This window comes from Condylura cristata, unplaced genomic scaffold, assembly GCF_000260355.1.
Source record: "Condylura cristata isolate star-nosed mole 26May11 unplaced genomic scaffold, ConCri1.0 scaffold00021, whole genome shotgun sequence".
Classification (NCBI taxonomy): domain Eukaryota; kingdom Metazoa; phylum Chordata; class Mammalia; order Eulipotyphla; family Talpidae; genus Condylura; species Condylura cristata.
Window position 1 is genome coordinate 526098 of NW_004567122.1, and position 17029 is coordinate 543126.

At 64.1% G+C, this 17029-nt stretch overlaps 1 protein-coding gene and 1 long non-coding RNA gene across 2 annotated transcripts in view; both read right to left on the reverse strand.

Moving 5' to 3' along the window:
* Positions 1-17: 17 nt before the first annotated feature.
* Positions 18-2630, reverse strand: LOC105853920. The gene is made up of 3 exons (XR_001145661.1): positions 1711-2630; positions 556-683; positions 18-102 (listed from the first exon to the last, which is right to left on the reverse strand). It is a non-coding gene; the product is annotated as an uncharacterized LOC105853920 (long non-coding RNA).
* Positions 2631-4339: 1709 nt separating this feature from the next.
* Positions 4340-17029, reverse strand: part of MANBA (mannosidase, beta A, lysosomal) — a 37735-nt gene continuing 25045 nt past the window's right edge. Inside the window, exons 9-17 of the mRNA XM_004686454.2 lie at positions 16454-16571; positions 15612-15698; positions 14631-14792; positions 12368-12586; positions 10882-11046; positions 9123-9267; positions 8219-8361; positions 7160-7417; positions 4340-5827 (exon numbers count right to left, since the gene is read on the reverse strand). Coding sequence (XP_004686511.1) covers positions 5603-5827; positions 7160-7417; positions 8219-8361; positions 9123-9267; positions 10882-11046; positions 12368-12586; positions 14631-14792; positions 15612-15698; positions 16454-16571 — 1522 coding nt within the window. The 3' untranslated portion in view covers positions 4340-5602. The remainder of the gene's footprint in view (positions 5828-7159; positions 7418-8218; positions 8362-9122; positions 9268-10881; positions 11047-12367; positions 12587-14630; positions 14793-15611; positions 15699-16453; positions 16572-17029) is intronic.

The following is a 17029-nucleotide window of genomic DNA, read 5'->3' on the forward strand; positions in this document are numbered from 1 at the left end:
CCGGCTGCCCTGCTGGGGAGGGCGACCGCTTCCCAGGCTGCTTCCGGGGCCCTCGACCTGGCCCCCCAGGGTGCCCTCCAGCACCCACGTTCGGCCCTGTGCCTGCAGGGGGGAAGGGCGGCGAGAGGAGGGTCAGTGTGTACAATAAACAAGGCTCAGCTTTCCTGACAGTATCTGACTGAAAAGAGCTGTACATGTCGGTATTTAAACCCGGTTACAATCAGGGCCGAAACGGTCTTTTCCCCTTAGCTGCATTTTGCTATTGTAAATATGTTTCTAGATCAAATACTTTAAAGGAGAAAAATGTTGGATTTAAAATGCTATTTTTTATTTTACTTTTATAATAAAAGAAAAAGCAATGACCACTTCCCCGTGTCTGATCTCGGCAGAGCCTTCCGGGAGAGGCCTCCCGTCACAGGAGCTCGTCACAGCCAGGTCAGTGCAAGGATCAGGCCCGTCCACAGGCCGTTTTTTGATCCCAGATGAACACAGGAGTTATCAAAAGGAAAGTGTCAAACGAAGATGAAAGACGCTTCGTGGCGCCGCCCAGCTCACCTCGCTCGGCCGCACCCTCCGGCGTCCTCGGGCCCTGTGCGCAGTAGCTGCTGTCAGCCTGAGAGAGGGTCTCGGGGGCCGCGTGGGCCGGCTTTGCTGAGCTGCTGTTCACGCGGAGAAGCGGAGATCTATTCATACAGAAAATTGACCTCTGTCCTGTCTGACTGCCAGTCGCCCGACCCGCCCTAGTTTGCGAAGGTTGGATTTTTAAGGTAAAAGCACGATGACCTTTGGTGACCCCCACCCCGCCCCATCCCCGCCAGGGCCTCCTGGTGGCAGGACAAGCCTCCTGGGCTACAAAGACAGGCCACAAGGCGGGAGCCCTCGGGGCCTTCCAGAGTCAGGCCAGAATGGGGGACTCCTGCCCAGTCCCCCGGGCCCCTCCTGCACCCCAGACCTGATGAAGGAGCCACCCTCCGTAGGTGCTGGGCCACCTCTGCATGGAGGTCACAACCAGGGCCAGAGGGGGCAGCAGAGCTGGGGCTCTGGCCCTTGGGCAGGTACCCGAGTAGGCGAGACTCAGGTTGACGTTTTCGCCAAGTATGACGGCCCACGCCGTGGCTAATGCCAGGAGAAGCAGCCACAGCCCCCAGGGAGCTACAGAGAACCTCCCTGCTCCCCCAGGTCTCAGCGCGGCCCCAGAGGCGGGCAGCCGGGCCAGAGGCCCTTCTGCTGTCCACCAGCAGGTGGGGGTAGAGGGCAGCAGGTGCCAGAACCCGCCCAGGGCTCCTGCTGCAGCAACCAGTGAACAGCTCCCAGCCCTCCTGTCCTCTGCATGCCTGGCCAGCAGCTCTCGGGGTCACTGGCCTGTTTGTCCAGCAGAGGGGGGCCCACTTTCCCCACTGGACACCCCTGAGCAGTGGCACTGCTGTGCCCTGGTGTGCCCCTCACCAGCTGGGCCGGCGGCCCACACCCATCTCGTCTCAAGGAGAAAGGCGGGGAGAGCCAGGCAGGCCTCGCCACCGCACAGCCCCTCTGACGCCGTTCTCAGGCACGGGCAACTGCTACTGAACCCCGTCTTAGTGCTAGAAAGGAGGCTCAGGAGCTCACCCCAGATTCCAATCAGCGCCACTCTGTGCAGGGTGAACCAGAGGGGAGAAAGACGCCCCATGGGAGGGTGAGGGAAGGGGCTCGTCCGGCCGCGGACATGCTTACCCCCAGCCGATTACCCATGGTCATCGGGCGGACCAAGGAGCAGGAAGCGCGCTGCTGTCTTCCTCCACGTCACGGGACTCGTCGGCAGGGTCACCTCGCAGGTCACCCAGGGCTGCTGCAGGCCGCCAGATCCCATTCGCGCCTCTAGGGTCGCTGGTGGGCTGTGGGGTGGCCGCAACTAAGAGCACGTTGGTCTCCCTGTGTGGACGCCACGACGCCCACAAGGTTGGTCGGGACCCAGGGCCAGTGCCGGGATCCTGGGGTGGGAGGGGCCGAGACAGCACCACCTCGCTGCCCCCACGGCTCCTCGCAAGACGCCAGCTTCTCTCACTGCAGCAGCCCTCAGACAGGCAGGCTGTGTGCGACGTGGACATCAGGGGGCACAGCAGCTCGTGGCGGGCAGAAGCCCGACTCCAGCATGTGGTCAAGGAGCTGGGGCAGGGGGACGCGCAGGGGCGGGGTGTCCGCCGGTGGCCTGCGGGCTCTGCCCATGGCGGCACAACATGGCTGGAAGGAGCACCCTACGCCGGGTGCAGCAGCGGGGCCGGAGGTAGGTTCCAGCCTCAGTCTCGGGCAGCCGGAGCAGGCGCAGGGAGGACACGGTCACGGCTGCCTCGAGGGGCCCCGGACAGACGGGGGTGGAGAGCAGAGCGCAGAACCCTCCCTGGAGCAGGGGTAGCCCTGGCCAGGGTCAGCTGAGGACAGACAGGCCGGCCGGCAGCCGCTCCGTCCTCACGCAGAGACTTGATCACGTCAAAACTGTGCTGCGCGTCCTGCCCGTTCCTGAGGCGCCACCTCAGCTATTTCTGTTTCAAAGGTTTAAGTGAGAAACCCCAGGCCGGGCTTCTTTCTTCCTTCCCAGGGAAAGCAGGCCAAGCAGGTAAGGGCGCCTCCCCCAGAGGCTCCAGCATCCCCCCAAAACCTGCACCCCCGGAGCCCCCCGCCCTGCCACCGGCCCACCTGGCAGCTGCTGCTCGGCCTGCCGGGGCGGTGAACACCCAGACTCGGCCCCACAGCAGGGCCTTCGACATGCTTCTGCCCCCCAGCACCTGCCCAGCACCCCGTAGGGGCCTCTGCCCTGGGGCCGGAGCACACCCCTGCCCTGAGCCTGGGGTCCGAGGTGCACGGAGCTAACATCCTCCCCAGGGGGCAGCCCAGGGCCCACGTGGCCCAGCCCCTCCACAGGGCCTGTCAGACGGGGTCAGCACATGTCCAGCGTCCCCAGGACCCCTGGTCCCAAGGTCTGGGGTGTCCACCTGCCCCAGAAGAGGCCCGGCTCGGCCAGGGAGCTGCCTGGCACACTCTGGCCACAGCCCTCCCGCTTCTGTTTGCACCCTCTGACCTGGGAGGAGGGGATGTCCCCGTGCCCCAACATCAAGAAAGCTGAACCCCCTCAAGCCACGGGGCAGCGAGTTCATGGGCAGCCACAGGGGGCTGCACGACCCCAGGTCCTGGGAAGCAGCCGAGGACCTCACCTCTCTGTCCCGGTGCTCGGGACCAGCCCTCACCCCCGCTGTCCCCACACCAGGCAGGTCCCAGACCCGCCTGCCCCCGAGGCCACCTGCTAACAGCACAGTGGCCGCCCAACAGCCAGTGGCCACCAGCGGGCCCCGCAGCAGCAGCAGCTGCGTCTCATAGGTGGCCGCCACCCAGAGGCAGGTGCGGTTACCATCACCCCGCGCTCAAGGGTGAAGCCATGGGCACAGCCGGCCGCCGCCGCCAAGGCCGGGACCCAGCAGCGCCACCCCACGCCCCCGCCGCACTCGGTACGCCACGGACCCGGCTGCCAGCCTGCAGGCCCAGTCCAGGCCCCGCAAGGTGCCACGCTGCGAGGTCACAGAAGCTGCGCAGCGTCCCCCTCGGGGCTGTCTCATGAGGCGGCACAGCCCCCCAAACCTCACGTCAAGCATCTCCTGAGGTTTCAGGCGCCGGAATCAGGTCCCAGGCTACACCGGGACCCCGCAAATGTCACGGAAGCCAAACCAGAATGACACCAACGAGGCGAGAGTGGGGATCCCACCCAGTGTCCCCACCTGCAGGTGCTTGGGTGATGCTGCCGCAGGCCAGTGCCCGGGAAGGGGGAGCAACCCACGGCGCCCCCTGGCTGGGAGGGTCGGTGCTGCGTCTGCAGAGCGGCGATGGGGCCTGCAGCAGCACGAGGCCGGTGAGGGGCCGCAGCCTGGGCTCCCCCCGGCCTGCCGTCTGCGGGTGGCGCTTGCAGGCCCCGTACCCCAGAGAGGGCCACAGAGTGGGCCGCAGGGCGAGGCCCATTGCCCTCTGCTGCTGTCCTGCCCGACCACAGGCCGGGGCCGCCAGAGCCCCTGAGCGGCCGCACAGAATGCATCAGTCTTCCGTTAATCCCTGCAGGGTCAAAGAAGAGGGGACTCCTGACCCCGGTCTTGTCCGTGCCATCCGGAGATCGTCCAGTATCGACTGGTCCCCACAGGCGGCACGTCGAGCAGGGAACCCCACTCACTGTGGAGAGGCACGGACGTGTTCCCGCACAGCCCCCAGCTTGAGGCGCTCACCGTGGACTCCACGTTCACGCTCCACGCAGGCCTGCGGGTGCTGGACCAAGTCCCGAGTTCCCCCCCCCGCCCGTGCTTCTCCTAACCTGGCCCCTCGGTGTGGCCCACCTGAGGGAGGAGGGGGCCCAGGCGAAAATACTGGGTACCCCCTCCACCTGTACCCCACTTCTCTCTCCCTCAGAGGACAAGTCTCCCGCTGGTCAGGAGCTCCCCACTGAAGAGCAAAAGGAGGAAGAACCCACGTGGAGAGGTGAGGGGCCCCAGGCTGGCCTCACCCCGCCCTCCCGGCACAGGCCCCTCGGACACCCAGAGCCTGACATGTGTCCCGGCAGGGGGACACAAGGAGGCTGGGGGTGGCGGAAGTCACCAAGTGCGACGCCATACACTACTGGGCCCAGGATGTGGGGCAGCGCTGGGAGTCTGACCCTGGGCCTCAAAGCCCGATCGGGGTGTCTGGCCTGGCACAGACACCCCGGACCCAGCAGAGCCGAGCCCTCCTGCCTCCCCTGGCCAGAGCAGGGCTGTGCAGTTCCGAGGAGCCAACCTGTCCGTCGCCTAAGACCCCCTGCAGCCCCTGCTCCCGTCCCGCGTGGGCTCCGCATGGAGCAGGCCTTGAGACCACCGGCCGGAGCCCCCGTGCCAGCGGGCAGGGGGCGGGGGTGGCCACCTGGCCGTGAGCCCCAAGGGCGTGGGCTTTGGGTTTACAGCAGGACGGCGCGCTCACGCCTAGTGCAGCGGTCACCAGAGGCAAGCGCGTGGCACCTCCGTCCAGACTCCTCAAAGCCCAGTGCTGAGTGACCCGCGCAACTGGGAGTTGCGAACGACCCTCCCACAGTGTCGTCCTGGCTGCAACTTAGGAAACCTGGATTCCGTGTCAAACGTGCACAAAGCGGCCCAAACTGCTCCTGGCCTGGCCGCCCGCGCGCCAGCCCGGCCCACTTCCCTGAGAGCAAAATCACCTTGAAAATCGCGAATGCACCATCCAGAATTGTACAGCAATTCATGATTAATCACCAAGCAAGCGGCATAAGCCCACGTGAAGGGGGTTCACCCGCGTGTGGCCACGTTCCCACCGCACCCTACCTTTGGGCTGCAGTCGCCAGGGTGCAAACCTGAGGCCCACGCCCGAGAGCTGCCCAGGCCACCTGGTGACGCCCTGGTGACTCCTGGCTGGGAGCCAATAAGCTGCGCCGCTGGAGCCGTGTCATGAGCCCGCACGGGAAAGACGCCAATCCGCAGCTTCCCGCACTCGCTCCCCAGAGAGCCGCCTGGGCGCCGCGTCACCTGAGGGCAGCTCGCGGAAGGAGGAGCCTCGACCCTGCCCTGCGCGGGGCAGCGCTGTCCACTTGCTTGAGCAGACGGCCTCAGCCAAGGTCCGCCAGGGACGTCACGTGCAGCGCCTGCTGCAAGGCGCTCCTGTTGGTGGGCGCCCAGGGCTGGAAGAGCACCCTCTGCGTCCTCTGGGTCATGAGGAAGCCATTGTCGCTGAAGCGGCCGGGGATGCGCCCCACGTCCAGCCAGACAAAGGGCGCCACGGCCGAGGTCTCCAGATCGAAGACAAAGGTGTCGCCCTGCTGAGAGATGGCGGCCTGGAGGGGAAGACACGCCATCAGGGTTGGGGACCCCGCGCCCCACGCGGCCCAGCCAGAGGTCTCGGACCGCCCAGGGCCCCACACAACCCTGGCCCCGCAGCGGCCAGTGCTGTCCACCCCACATGCAGGCTGGATGCCCACACACAGGAGCCTGATGAGGGCTGTGGAGATGCCCCGCTGTGCTCTCGCCCCAGGTGAGAAAGCTGGTAGCCCCCGGGTGGGTGGCTCGGTCTCCGCCTGCTCTCTCGGGCACACGGCCCAGGGCCGGGCGGTGGCAGATGCTCGGGTGTGTGGGCCCCCCTGGCCTGCGACAGTGAAGCCTCGAACCCTCAGCACATGCACCTCATGCGGTCAGTGTTGGTCAGCCACCAACACACAGGCCCGGCGAGTGGCCAGGGACCTGCGAGTGAGGCGCCGAGCTGGCCGCTGGTCGAGAAACCTGCCCTGGCGGCGGCAGGAGGAAAACAGAAGCCAGCACACCAGATGGTGATCAGAGAGGTGGGACCGGGCGGGAGGCGGACGCCCAGCCCCATGGCCAGGACGCCTGGTGTCCGGCACAGCCTGGAGCTGCCCCCGGCGGCTGTCCTGAGAGGCCAGAGAAACCCTCCCGGGCCCCTGGGACATGCAGGAAAGAGAAGGCGCTTTTATGACCGAGTCGAGCCCGCCCCAGCTCGCTCTGCTTTTCTCAGGCTGCACGAGCGACATCCCTTCCCCACACTCCTCCATCAGCTGTCACAGGGACTCAGCCATCGCCGCAGCCATCGCCGTGGTGACTGGGGAAACACGTTTCCAACTCAAGGACCGTGTCTTTCTGCGGTTGCTTCTACAGTAAAAGCGGAAGACCCTCTCAGGTCTCGGCGCAGCAGGAGTAACACATTCAAACTCCGCCGGACGCGCAGGATTCCCGGGAGGACGCCCCTTGTGTGTGCAGGGGGCAGGGACGCCGGTGGCCCGCCAGGACCCCGCAGCCCGCTGTAGCGCTCGCCCCGCTCACCCTCCTCCTCCCCTGGCGACCGTGAAGCCACCTGCAGACCGAGCTATGCGGAGCAAGAAAGCAGAGTGGAGCGAGACCCTTAACCGAGCGACGCAAGATCTTGATGCAAGTGGGTGCCGGGCTGAGGCACCTGGTGACACAGACCTCCAGCGGGGCCTCACCTGTCAGCGCACGGGCCAAGGCTTCGGGCTGGTGCCCCAAGTTTCCCAAGGCAGTGCGCAGGCCCGGGGACCCCAGCGCAGAGGGGTGACGGGAAGGGAAAAGAGCATGTGCCGACGTCACACTGAAGCCGTCTGGCCCCTGCACGCAGCGGGTGGGAGGCGAGAGCCGCTTACCGTGATGTTGGCCCTGCGGAGCCCCACGGCCTCCTTGGGGGAAGACAGGAAGTGGTAGTTGGTCGGGCTCGGGGCCCGGCTGTCAGCTGAAAGCTGGAAGGAGACCACACAGGCCTGCCGGGTGCAGTTCTGACAGCTCCGCAGCAGCTCGGGCACCGGCTTCTGGAAGAGCAGCCGCGCCTCGCCGGCCCTCAGCGCCAGGAGCTCCGTCTGCAGCGAACACAGGGGCGCCAGCGAGCGCCACGCATGGACCTGCACCTGCAGGGGGCGGCATGGGACGCTGTGAGAGCCCTGGAGCAGGACGGCCCCGCCCGGCCAGCGGCACCCCTGCCCAAGGAGTGGGCCCACTGGGGGCCCAGCGGCAGGCCACGAGGCGGGGCGGGGCGGACGAGGTCAGGAGCGCAGAAGGGCTGCTCAGGGAGCCGCCCTCCTCAGGCCGACCGCGTCCCCAGGCGACTGCCCACGCTGGCCAGGATGCCCCAGCCCCCGGGCAGGGCCACACTCAGGGGCGGCCCAGACCACAGCAGGCATCGAGCCGGGAGGGGACCTGGCAGGAAGGACTCTGTCTCAGACTCGCCGGCAGGTGTGCAGCAAACTGCAGCCACCAGGACGCCCTGGAGCCGGGGCCCGCCACCGTCCGGCACGTCCGCTGCCCCACACGCCCATCCTGGGGCCTCCCGGCTCCCACTTGAGGCACCACTTTTGATCATCTGTGCCTGTTACACACACGTAGGGCCTTCCAGCTTCTCTGAGACCCCTTTTCTAGGTGGCCTTTAGTGGCCTTTACAGGTACAACCTGCTGTCATCCAGGAAACTCCTTCACTGGCCAGGGAACCCCCAGGAACGGGCCTTTGTAGAAACTGCATCCCCGAGACATTCAGGCTGGCTTCACGGCAGAAATGGGGGTTCCACCCCTGAGAGACCCCAAGGGCCGCACCTTCTGCTGCAGGCCCCAGACATTTCAACACAAATCACCTGTTTATTCCCCCAAACGTAGCGTCTGTACGGCAGGAAGTCCCGAGCCTCCCTGGACGTAGGGGACAAGCGCCAGGTGCTCACCGTGAGCTTCACCCTGCAGTCGGTGGGCAGGTCGGACACGCCGTAGATGAAGAGCACGTCCTCGCTCTCGAAGCCCACGGGCAGCAGCGGGGCGAAGAAGCGCTGGGCGAAGTGGTGCAGCATCTTCCACTTGCCGCCGTACTCTGTGGACACGGGCAGCGTCAGCAGCAGCCACCAGGGCGTGGCTGTGCACGGCCGGGCGGGGCTGCGCCAGACGCGCGCCCCTCTGCCCCAGCACTGGGCGCTGAGTCCTTCCAGAACCAGGCCTGGGCAGGATGCCACGCCTCCGGGGCTGCGCGGGGCGTGGGCATCTGCGCGGTGAGATCCCCTGCGGGATCGAGGCCCCATGGGCGCGCCCGCACGCAGCCACAGGAAAGGCCGGGGCCAGCAGGCAGCCCAGGTCACCAGCCCGCAGGGAGCAGGGCGGGTCGCGAGAGGCAGCGAGGCCACGCGCAAGCCCAGGTCCAACGCGCACCTGCGTCTCCACACCTGGCAGGACTTGACGCATAGCACTTCAGTCCCAACTCTCAGCACCGCCCCCCGCTGCAGCTGAACCTGGACAGTGGACCGAGTCCCCATGGGGGAGCGTCAGGTGAGGGCGACGCCTCAGGCCTGCTCTGCGGTGACCCCTGCCAGGGCGGACAGGAGCTGTGGCTTCGAGGCCCAGGCCAGGCACCAGGCAGGGGCTGGCACACCCTGTGCCCAACGCTGACTGCGTCTGGATGCAGAAAAGCCGATGGGGCCACTGGCGCCACATCCCCGCTGGCACCAGCACCATCCTGGCTCGTGAGCCAAGCGAAAGCCCGGGGCTGGGTGTATTTGGGAAACTGCGTGAGTGGGGCCGGCCCCTGCCCTGCCCACCCGCGCCTGGCTCTCCCTCACGCCGAGGCCCCGGGGCACGCACCGAGAGAGGACCAGGAGGGCGCCGGCCAGATGTCGTTCAGCTGCCAGTACAGGGCCCCCATGGTGTGCCCCTCCCCGTGCACGACCTCGCTGCGGCTGCGCCGGTAGAACTCGGTCTGCGTCTTCACACACTGGGCCTGCGTCACCTGAGGGACACGGCGATCGCTGGAGGCAGAGCTCAATCTGAGCACAGGCCTGGGGGTTCCCCCACCCCGTCCCCGAGCAAGCGTCCTTGTGGCTGAGCACGTGGCCAAGGGACGGTTTTCCTGGCACATTCACAGTGATTTGAAAGTAACTCTCCCTCAGAAAGAGCTGGACGGGGAGAGAACGCCCCGCGAGGCTGCTGAGCACCAGTCGCAGCTCTCTCTCGTCACGTCCACGGAGCTTCTGCTGCGATGCTCGACGGCGTCTGAGCGACGCGCCTTGTCCTCGTCTCAAGGGCACCGCGGGGCCGTCGGTGTCTGCGGCTGCTGCCGCGGCCAGAGGTGCCCAGTCTTCCCAAGGGCTCCGCGGCCAGTCCCAACTCTTCTGTCAAGGCCCCCCCCAGGCCAAGTGGCTCTTGGTGGACTTTCCACGTGCTCAGCTGGCTTCACCCAGTGTAACTCCGCAGGTTCCAACGTCGGGGTGGTGTGAGGAGAGTGCACGGGTGTAGGACTCTTCTTGGAAACCCGTGGCCTCACCCGGCCTCTGGTGGCCTTGCCTCTGACTAAGGAGAGAGGTGTTCGGGGCCTGGAGCTGCAAGAGGCGCCTTCCCAGAGCCAGCTCTCCCCTCTCCAAGCACAGTCGGCTCCCCCGACGCTGGTCATTCAAGACACCATTTTGAAAATGGTCAAACAAATTCCCCCCTACTAACAACGTCCCAAAGCCCCAGCCGTCCCCGTCCCCACCCACAGTTGCTGGCCGTCATTTCAACATGGCCCTTGGGCTGGATTTCCCCGTGTCCGTGTGTGCAGAGAGTGGCCATGGCGGTGTCCACCCGCATTTCCTGGGTGAAGAAAAAAACTGAGCACATTTCCACAGATTCCGAGCGCGTGGCATCTCCTTTGCTGGCTCAAGGTCTCCGTCCCTTTGTAAACGGGCCGTCCCTTCCTCATCACTGCATGGAACGAAGTTATTTATTCTGGGTCCAAGTCTCGTATCGTGTCCACGCGTGACAAACGATGCTCCCGATCAGTGGCTTCCCTTTTCTCCCTCTAAACGGCGCCTTTGACAAGGAATTCCAGTTCACCCTCGCTTCCCTCCAGTCAGTGCTCCGGCCCTGCTGAAGAGCGCGGCCTGCTTCTCCTGCCTTCTCCGAGAAGCTGCACCGTCCCGCCTTTCACGCCTGGGCCTCCGCTGTCTGGCCTAGCTCACTTTTGTGTTCGGAGTCACGATTCATCTCCTTGTCCATGAAGAGGCCCGACAGACAGGTGTATGGGTGAGGCTGACGCTCCCAGAGGACTCGGTGGGGGTGCGTCAGACCTGAGTCTGCTTGGGGCTCCCCCGGGTCCCCTTTCTCCCTGGGCAACGCCGCTGTGTCCATCCTAGTAACCAAGGAACATCTGACTGCACTTTGTTGTGCAACTTTCTGAGCTGTTTGTGTGGGAAAGACAAACGCCAGCGTGAACTATTTCCGGCCTTGCATGTCATCTTCTTTGTTTCTCCTCCTTAGGTGTTTTAAGAATTAAATACCTCAACCGCATGCAGACATGACCAGTCTTCTCAAGTGGCCTACAAAGCCCCCACAGCCTGTGTGTCGGCCCGGGAGGAGCGCACCTTACCTGCGTGAGGTAGATCGTGTCTCTGAGCCTGCGCACGGGGTCGGTGCTCTGGGGCAGCTTGAAGTGAAAAGCAGCCTGACGCAGCATCTCGGCGTTCCCGCCAGAGTGATGCTGTCGGTGAGCGGAAAAGTCGCTTTCGTAAAACCAGTCCTCTGCGGACGACACCTTTTGAGGAAAGAACGAGAGATACAAACTGTGAGACCACTGCCGATGTGGAAAGGCAGGTCATACGGAACGGCCGTATCTGCATCTCAGATGGCCCCAGCGACGCAGCCGGCAACCTAGGGACTGGGGGGGGGGGGGGGGCCTGGGAAGCGGAGTCACCGGAGGGCACCGGCACCCCCACCCGCGCCTGGGGAGTTTCGGTCGGGGTTCCTCTCAAGTCTTGTCTTACCAGACACATTCCTGTTTCCAAAACATCTTACTGTGCCGTTTAAAATGCCACTATCCAAGCAACAGACTGTCACAGCTGAGTAAAGGGTGAGAGTGACATTCCACCCTCAGTCCTTTACAGGAAGAAGGCGGGGCTCCCTGCCGGCGTCCCTGGCTGCCGCTACCGCACCGACACGCACACGTTGCCTTGCGATGTCATGTCACACAAGCCACACGACAGCGCTCCCCGCCCTGAAGGGCCCTAAAGCCAGCACAACTCTGCGGCACTTCCTTGGACTCGCTTGACAAGGCAAATTGAAAAACAAAAGCGGACAGCACGCATCAGTGGTCACCTTGTGCAGAAGCAAGCTGCACAGGTCTCTAAGCCTCTGAGAGCGCGATGAGCGTCTGAAGTAACTACTGATGGCATCTGACAACATCAGCTTTTACGTTCAGCCACACAGAGAAACTTGGAAGAAACATATCCCACCCACTCTCAAAAACCTGAAAATTAAAAAACTTGATGCCTGTTCATGAAATGCGACTTAAAAATCCCCGACACGCGACGCACAGGCAATCGCCTGAAGGTGAAGCCTCGAGGAATCTTTGTCCCCAAACGTAAGCAAAGTAAATTAGCCGTATTTAATGTGGAAAAAGAAACTGCAGTTTCGCGTTGTGACTCGTGGGGCCGGGCCTGACGCGTGTCCACACCTCAGCAGGCAAACGGCAAGCGCCGCTGTAGCCTGGCCCTCACGTCTGTCAGTCACTGCCAGTCAGAACATCCTGAAAAGACCGCGCACTCCGGCACCCGCAGACTCGCGCCGTCCTGGGCACAGGGACACTGGCATGGAAGGTCACTTCAGAAAGTAGCAAGGGCTCCTGAAGGACCACGGGGAGAGCGCTACAGAAAGGGCCTCCCCGCCCGCCCCCCACGATGACTGCTGGAGCTGTCGCCCCAGCAGCTGAAGCAGGAAGTTCCGCCACTTCTCCCTGAATTTCCCTTTAATGGGAACGCTGGTGTTCGGCCCTTTGGCCCTAGCGAGTAGACGGCCCCTTACCACCACCACCGCCCCCCAGGGCTCCCGCACCCCCATCGCCACCCCTGCCCACGCACCTGCTCCAGCGTGCTGAAGGAAGGCCAGGACTGGTGTCCGTACTCGGACACGAAGCGCGCCTTGGGGAACGCTCGCCAGTCCCAGCAGTCACTGGTGTAGTTGTAGAAATGGGTGTCGCCGAAGTGGGTGTCGTATGGGTAGGTGGCGAGCCAGCCCTCGGCGACTGACTCGGCCCCGTTCGTAGGGCTGGAGGTGACAAAAGGGCGGGTCTTGTCTCCCTGAGGTGGGAAAGGTCACAGCTGAGGGCAGCTTGCCCAGGTGGGCCCACAGCCCTGCTCCTTACAGAAGTGCCAAGTGGCCCCCACACGAGGCAACAGCCGAGCCCTGCACCCCCAGCACCCTTCTCCCTCTGCCCACCCACCCCGGGAGGCGGCCAGTGCCCCCACACTCCACACTGCCCACCTGGGGCCAGCCCCGGCCGGCAGGAGGGCTTTTCAGCCTGCTCAGCCCACACCCCTGACCAGTGGGTCCAGGGCACTGCAGGGAGGGCAGCAGCGCCCTGGACTCTGCCCCCCCCACCCCGGTGCCAAGAGCCGCACCCCTACCTACCACACCCTCCACACACCCCTCTCCAGGCACTGTTTTGGGGCCTCCACCTGAGAACCACAGGCCTTGCAGGGAAGAGCAGAGACGCGGCGCACAGACCCCAAATCCCAAGCCAGCACTGCTGCCCTGGGCAGGCCTAGCGCCAGCTGTCTGTAAGTGGGGACACAGGCGACCCCCTCCGAAGGCAACGCAAGCAGGAAGTGACTCGTGTGTAAACAGCCCCCAGTTTCACACTCCATCTCCACTAACAGAAGCTGGCACTGGGAGCTGGAGGAGAGGGGCCTGGTCTCTCCAGCTGAGTGGGAAAGGAGGGAGGGGACCGGGCGAGGCCGAGGGGCCATGGACACAGCAGCGGTCACAGACATTTCTGGGGCGTCGCTGTACCTGGGGACTCCCTGTTTGTGGAAGTTCCTGCTTGTGCGGTTCCGTGAGTGAACCACTGGCGCCTGTGGCCTGTGCAGCAACCGGCAGCCCTGGCGGAGCCCAGCGCACAGGTGAGTGGCCACTGTCTCAGGCTGGAGCTCGCTTCCGGCCTCAAGGCAGCGCCATCGGGGAAGCAGGGCTCCAGAGGGCGGCAGGGCTCGGGAGGCTCCTGCAGGCAAGCAGCCTCAGCTCGGGGAGGGCTGCGGAGTGGGCAGCCGCTGACATGCCCGTTCCCTGCTGAGGGCGACAGGCGCCAGCTCTCGGGGACAGACACACAGCAGAGCCACCTTCGCCAGCGCCAGCGTGAGGGAGCCCAGGGCGTTAGCACAGGGAAAGGCCGCAGCAGACGCTGGCGGAGTTCAAGACCTTCGAAGGGACAGTCAGAGTGTGGCGGGCAGTCTCAAGTTTGAAAACTGTGTCATCACAGCTCTGGCGTAAAACGGGGGAGACCAACAAACTGGTCATCAAGCGTGACTGCTTTCTCCGTCTGGCTCCAAACTCGCAGTAGCCATCAGTCAGCAATTACCAGTCTGCCTAAAAGTACCCACCCAGGGCACCCCGAGACTGCCTTCCACTCAGGAGTTGTAGTCACAGCCCCCACCCCACCGTGACCTCCTTCCATTCAGGGCTTTAAGTCCTTCTGTGGCCAAGAGACAGCAGAAGGTGGGCCACAGGATGGCCACTGTAGGAAAGCGAGTGTGAAGGGAAACTAAGCAGCAGCAGCCATGCGGGGCGGTCGCCCTGTGTCCTCTGTCCTCTGCGCCCTACAGGCCTGCTGCCCCCACAGGAGAGACAGCTGCTAGGACCCTCAGCCCTGCTCCTCTTCAAAGAAACTGGCAAACCCCCACTTACTGGTCAGTGACGACACACAGACCCCCTTGTGACAGGCGGAAAAGCAGTGGCCTCAGTGGCATTTTAAGGCCAAGAATGTCACGCCAGGAGCACTGAGGAGACACATGGGCAGAGCGGGCCACCCCACTATCAACGCCCAGCTCGCTCGGGGGTAACTTGCGGTACGTCGGCCTTGCACTGCCCCCCGGGGCCCCTTGGCAGTGACATGTCAATACACCGGCCAAGGGGACTCTAACCCGGACACCACGGTGGGATCAGAGAGTGAGAGACAACCTGTGGTGGTGACATTCTGGTGTGAGCTCAGCTCATAGGCGAGTCCGTTGTCCAGGCAGCCCCCACACCAGACCACTCTGGGTGAAAGCGAGCGGACTGGACGTGCCCTGACGCAGAGCAGAGGCCGCGTTCAGACGCTCCCGGCCGCATGGTGCCAGCCCCACTCACAGACAGGACGGCCTCGCGGATGGTCTTCACGTACAGGGCCACATAGTCCCTGACATAGGTGCGCGTGTCGCTCACGTTGAACCAGTTCATCTTGAGGGCGGCTTCGTTCTCATTGTTGCCACTCCAGAGGATGACAGAGGGGTGAGACTTCAGTCTCCTGACCTAACGTGGACAAAAGCAGAGCAATTTTTAAACACTCAGCATGAAAAACAAATCAGGGCCGTGGTTATTCATCAGTCACAGCCAAAGTTCTTCTGTCTGTGCCAGGAAGCTCACTGGAAAGGGGCTGGGAAAGTGACCTGGGGGACAGCTGGATTTTACAAGCACCAATAAGACAGGGCTCCTCTGCTCTACTACATAAAAACTGAAGAGAAAAAAAAAATAGTCTCATTGTCACCCGAGCCACCACGACAGGCGGCAGCATGCCGGGAGGGTCCCCGGTCCGGTCTCACCAGGTCAGGGGGAAGGTTCACAGTGGTGAGCGCGAAGGGGGCTGCCGATGGGGTGTCCCCGACCAAGGGGCTCAGGGGCGGGGCGCCCCCCAGCAGCGAGAACTCGCTACTGAGGAAGACCAGGTGGACGCAGGGATGCCCGATACCAACATGTGGCATCTGGCTCCCGGCCACGTCAGCCCCGGAGCCACGAGGCAAGGGCACTCAGCTCCCAGATCCACGAGACGCACGTACGTGGCAGATGTGGAAGCTAAAGAAGGCAAGGAGCCAGCAGTCACGTCAAATGCTGACCTGAGGAATTCAAAGGCCAGCACTGCCGCCTGAGCGGGGCAAGGCTAGGGAGGGCAGCCGAGGGACCCAGTGGCCGGGGGCTCGGGGCTGTCAGCACACCCTGACAAGACGTGGGCAGGGGTCTGCTAGGAGCCCACGCGCCACCGTGATCTTGATGGGATTCAGGAGCGACAGTAAGAGCAGAGAGGCCCAAGAAAGAGGAAACAAGGCAGACTCCCCCTCTCGCAGGACAGCGTACCTGGTAGGCCACCTCCCGGCGCACCAACTCCAGGAAGGCGGGGTCCGCGGGGTACAGGGCGCAGGCAAACATCATGTCCTGCCACACCTGGCAAACAGACCATGGCGTGAGCACCACGGCAGCAGCGGCTCCACCTGAACTCTGGGGGTCGGGCCGCAGGCCTAGGGCTGCGCAGCAGAGAAGGGCCTTCAGGCAGGGACCGGCAGAGTCCGGAGGACCCGCCGCGCGGCCTCTCCACATCCCTCCTTCACTCCAACCTTGAGTGGGAGCTTGGGGCTCGCCAGGATGTCGGAACACAGTACTGTGAAGGCGCAAAGTCTGCAGCCCAGGCGGCCACCTGGGCGTGGGTCAGCCCCACTGCGCAGCTTCCTTGTGCACAGCTGAGGGAATCCCCACACATCAGGGCGAGCGCCAGGTGAGAGCAAAGCTCAGACAAGGCCTGGCAGGCGCTGACCACCGGGCGCCGCCCCATCACCGTGACCGCGCTGACCGGCGTCCGCCCCTCTCTGTGGGAGACACCAGCACGGGCTGCTGGGAGAACCGCAGCCACAGCGCAGCGCCTCGCTTCCCTCCCTCCAGGTCCTGACAGGGCCCCTCCAAGCTAAACTTGCGCTGTCATGTGCCTCTAGGGCAGCGCCAGCCGAGCGAGGCCAGCAGAGGTCTGTCGGGCTCTAACTGCCGCACCCCTGCCGCACCGGGCCTGGGGTGCGGGACGCCGGTCGCCCCTCTGCCAAACGCGGAGCATCGTTCCCGACTGTGAGCAAAGCAGGGTGAGCCACCGCCCGGGGCCCCCCCACAGCGGCCGGGAGGGGAGTCACGGCGGCTGAGACGCGCCTACTCACCACGAGCCCCAGCTCGTCGCAGATCTCGTAGAAGGCGTCCTGCTCGTAGAGGCCGCCGCCCCACACCCGCAGGGCGTTCATGTTGGCGTCCCCGGCCGCCTGCAGGAGGCGCCGCAGCCTGCAGGGGTGTGGAGACACTGATTGGGGGATCTTTTTTAAAAACATGAAAGACTCTGCTGCTGCGAACACAGCTCAAACCCCTGCTGGAGAAACACTTCAAGTCACACAGTTTGGATCTGATGCTAGTGAAGCGAGATTAGCACAAGCGCAGAAGCAACCCAGAAAAACAACGCCAGCCGCCTTTCCTCTGCACCCTAAATGTCCAGTATGGTGATTATGCTGTTTTGAAAGGAGTTTTGATTTAACATTACTCCTGTAAAAACATACAGTTGTGGAGAACAAAGACGCCGCGGCGAGTACGTCCGGGCGCGCACGGGATTATACAAAAACGGACTGTGGACTTTCATGCTGCGAGTTTCAACCCAAATGAGAGCGCCCTGGACTCACTAGAAGGAAAATAACTGAGAGAGAACTGGCGATGGGGGAGTTCCCATAAGGGAAGCCGCACAGGCAGGA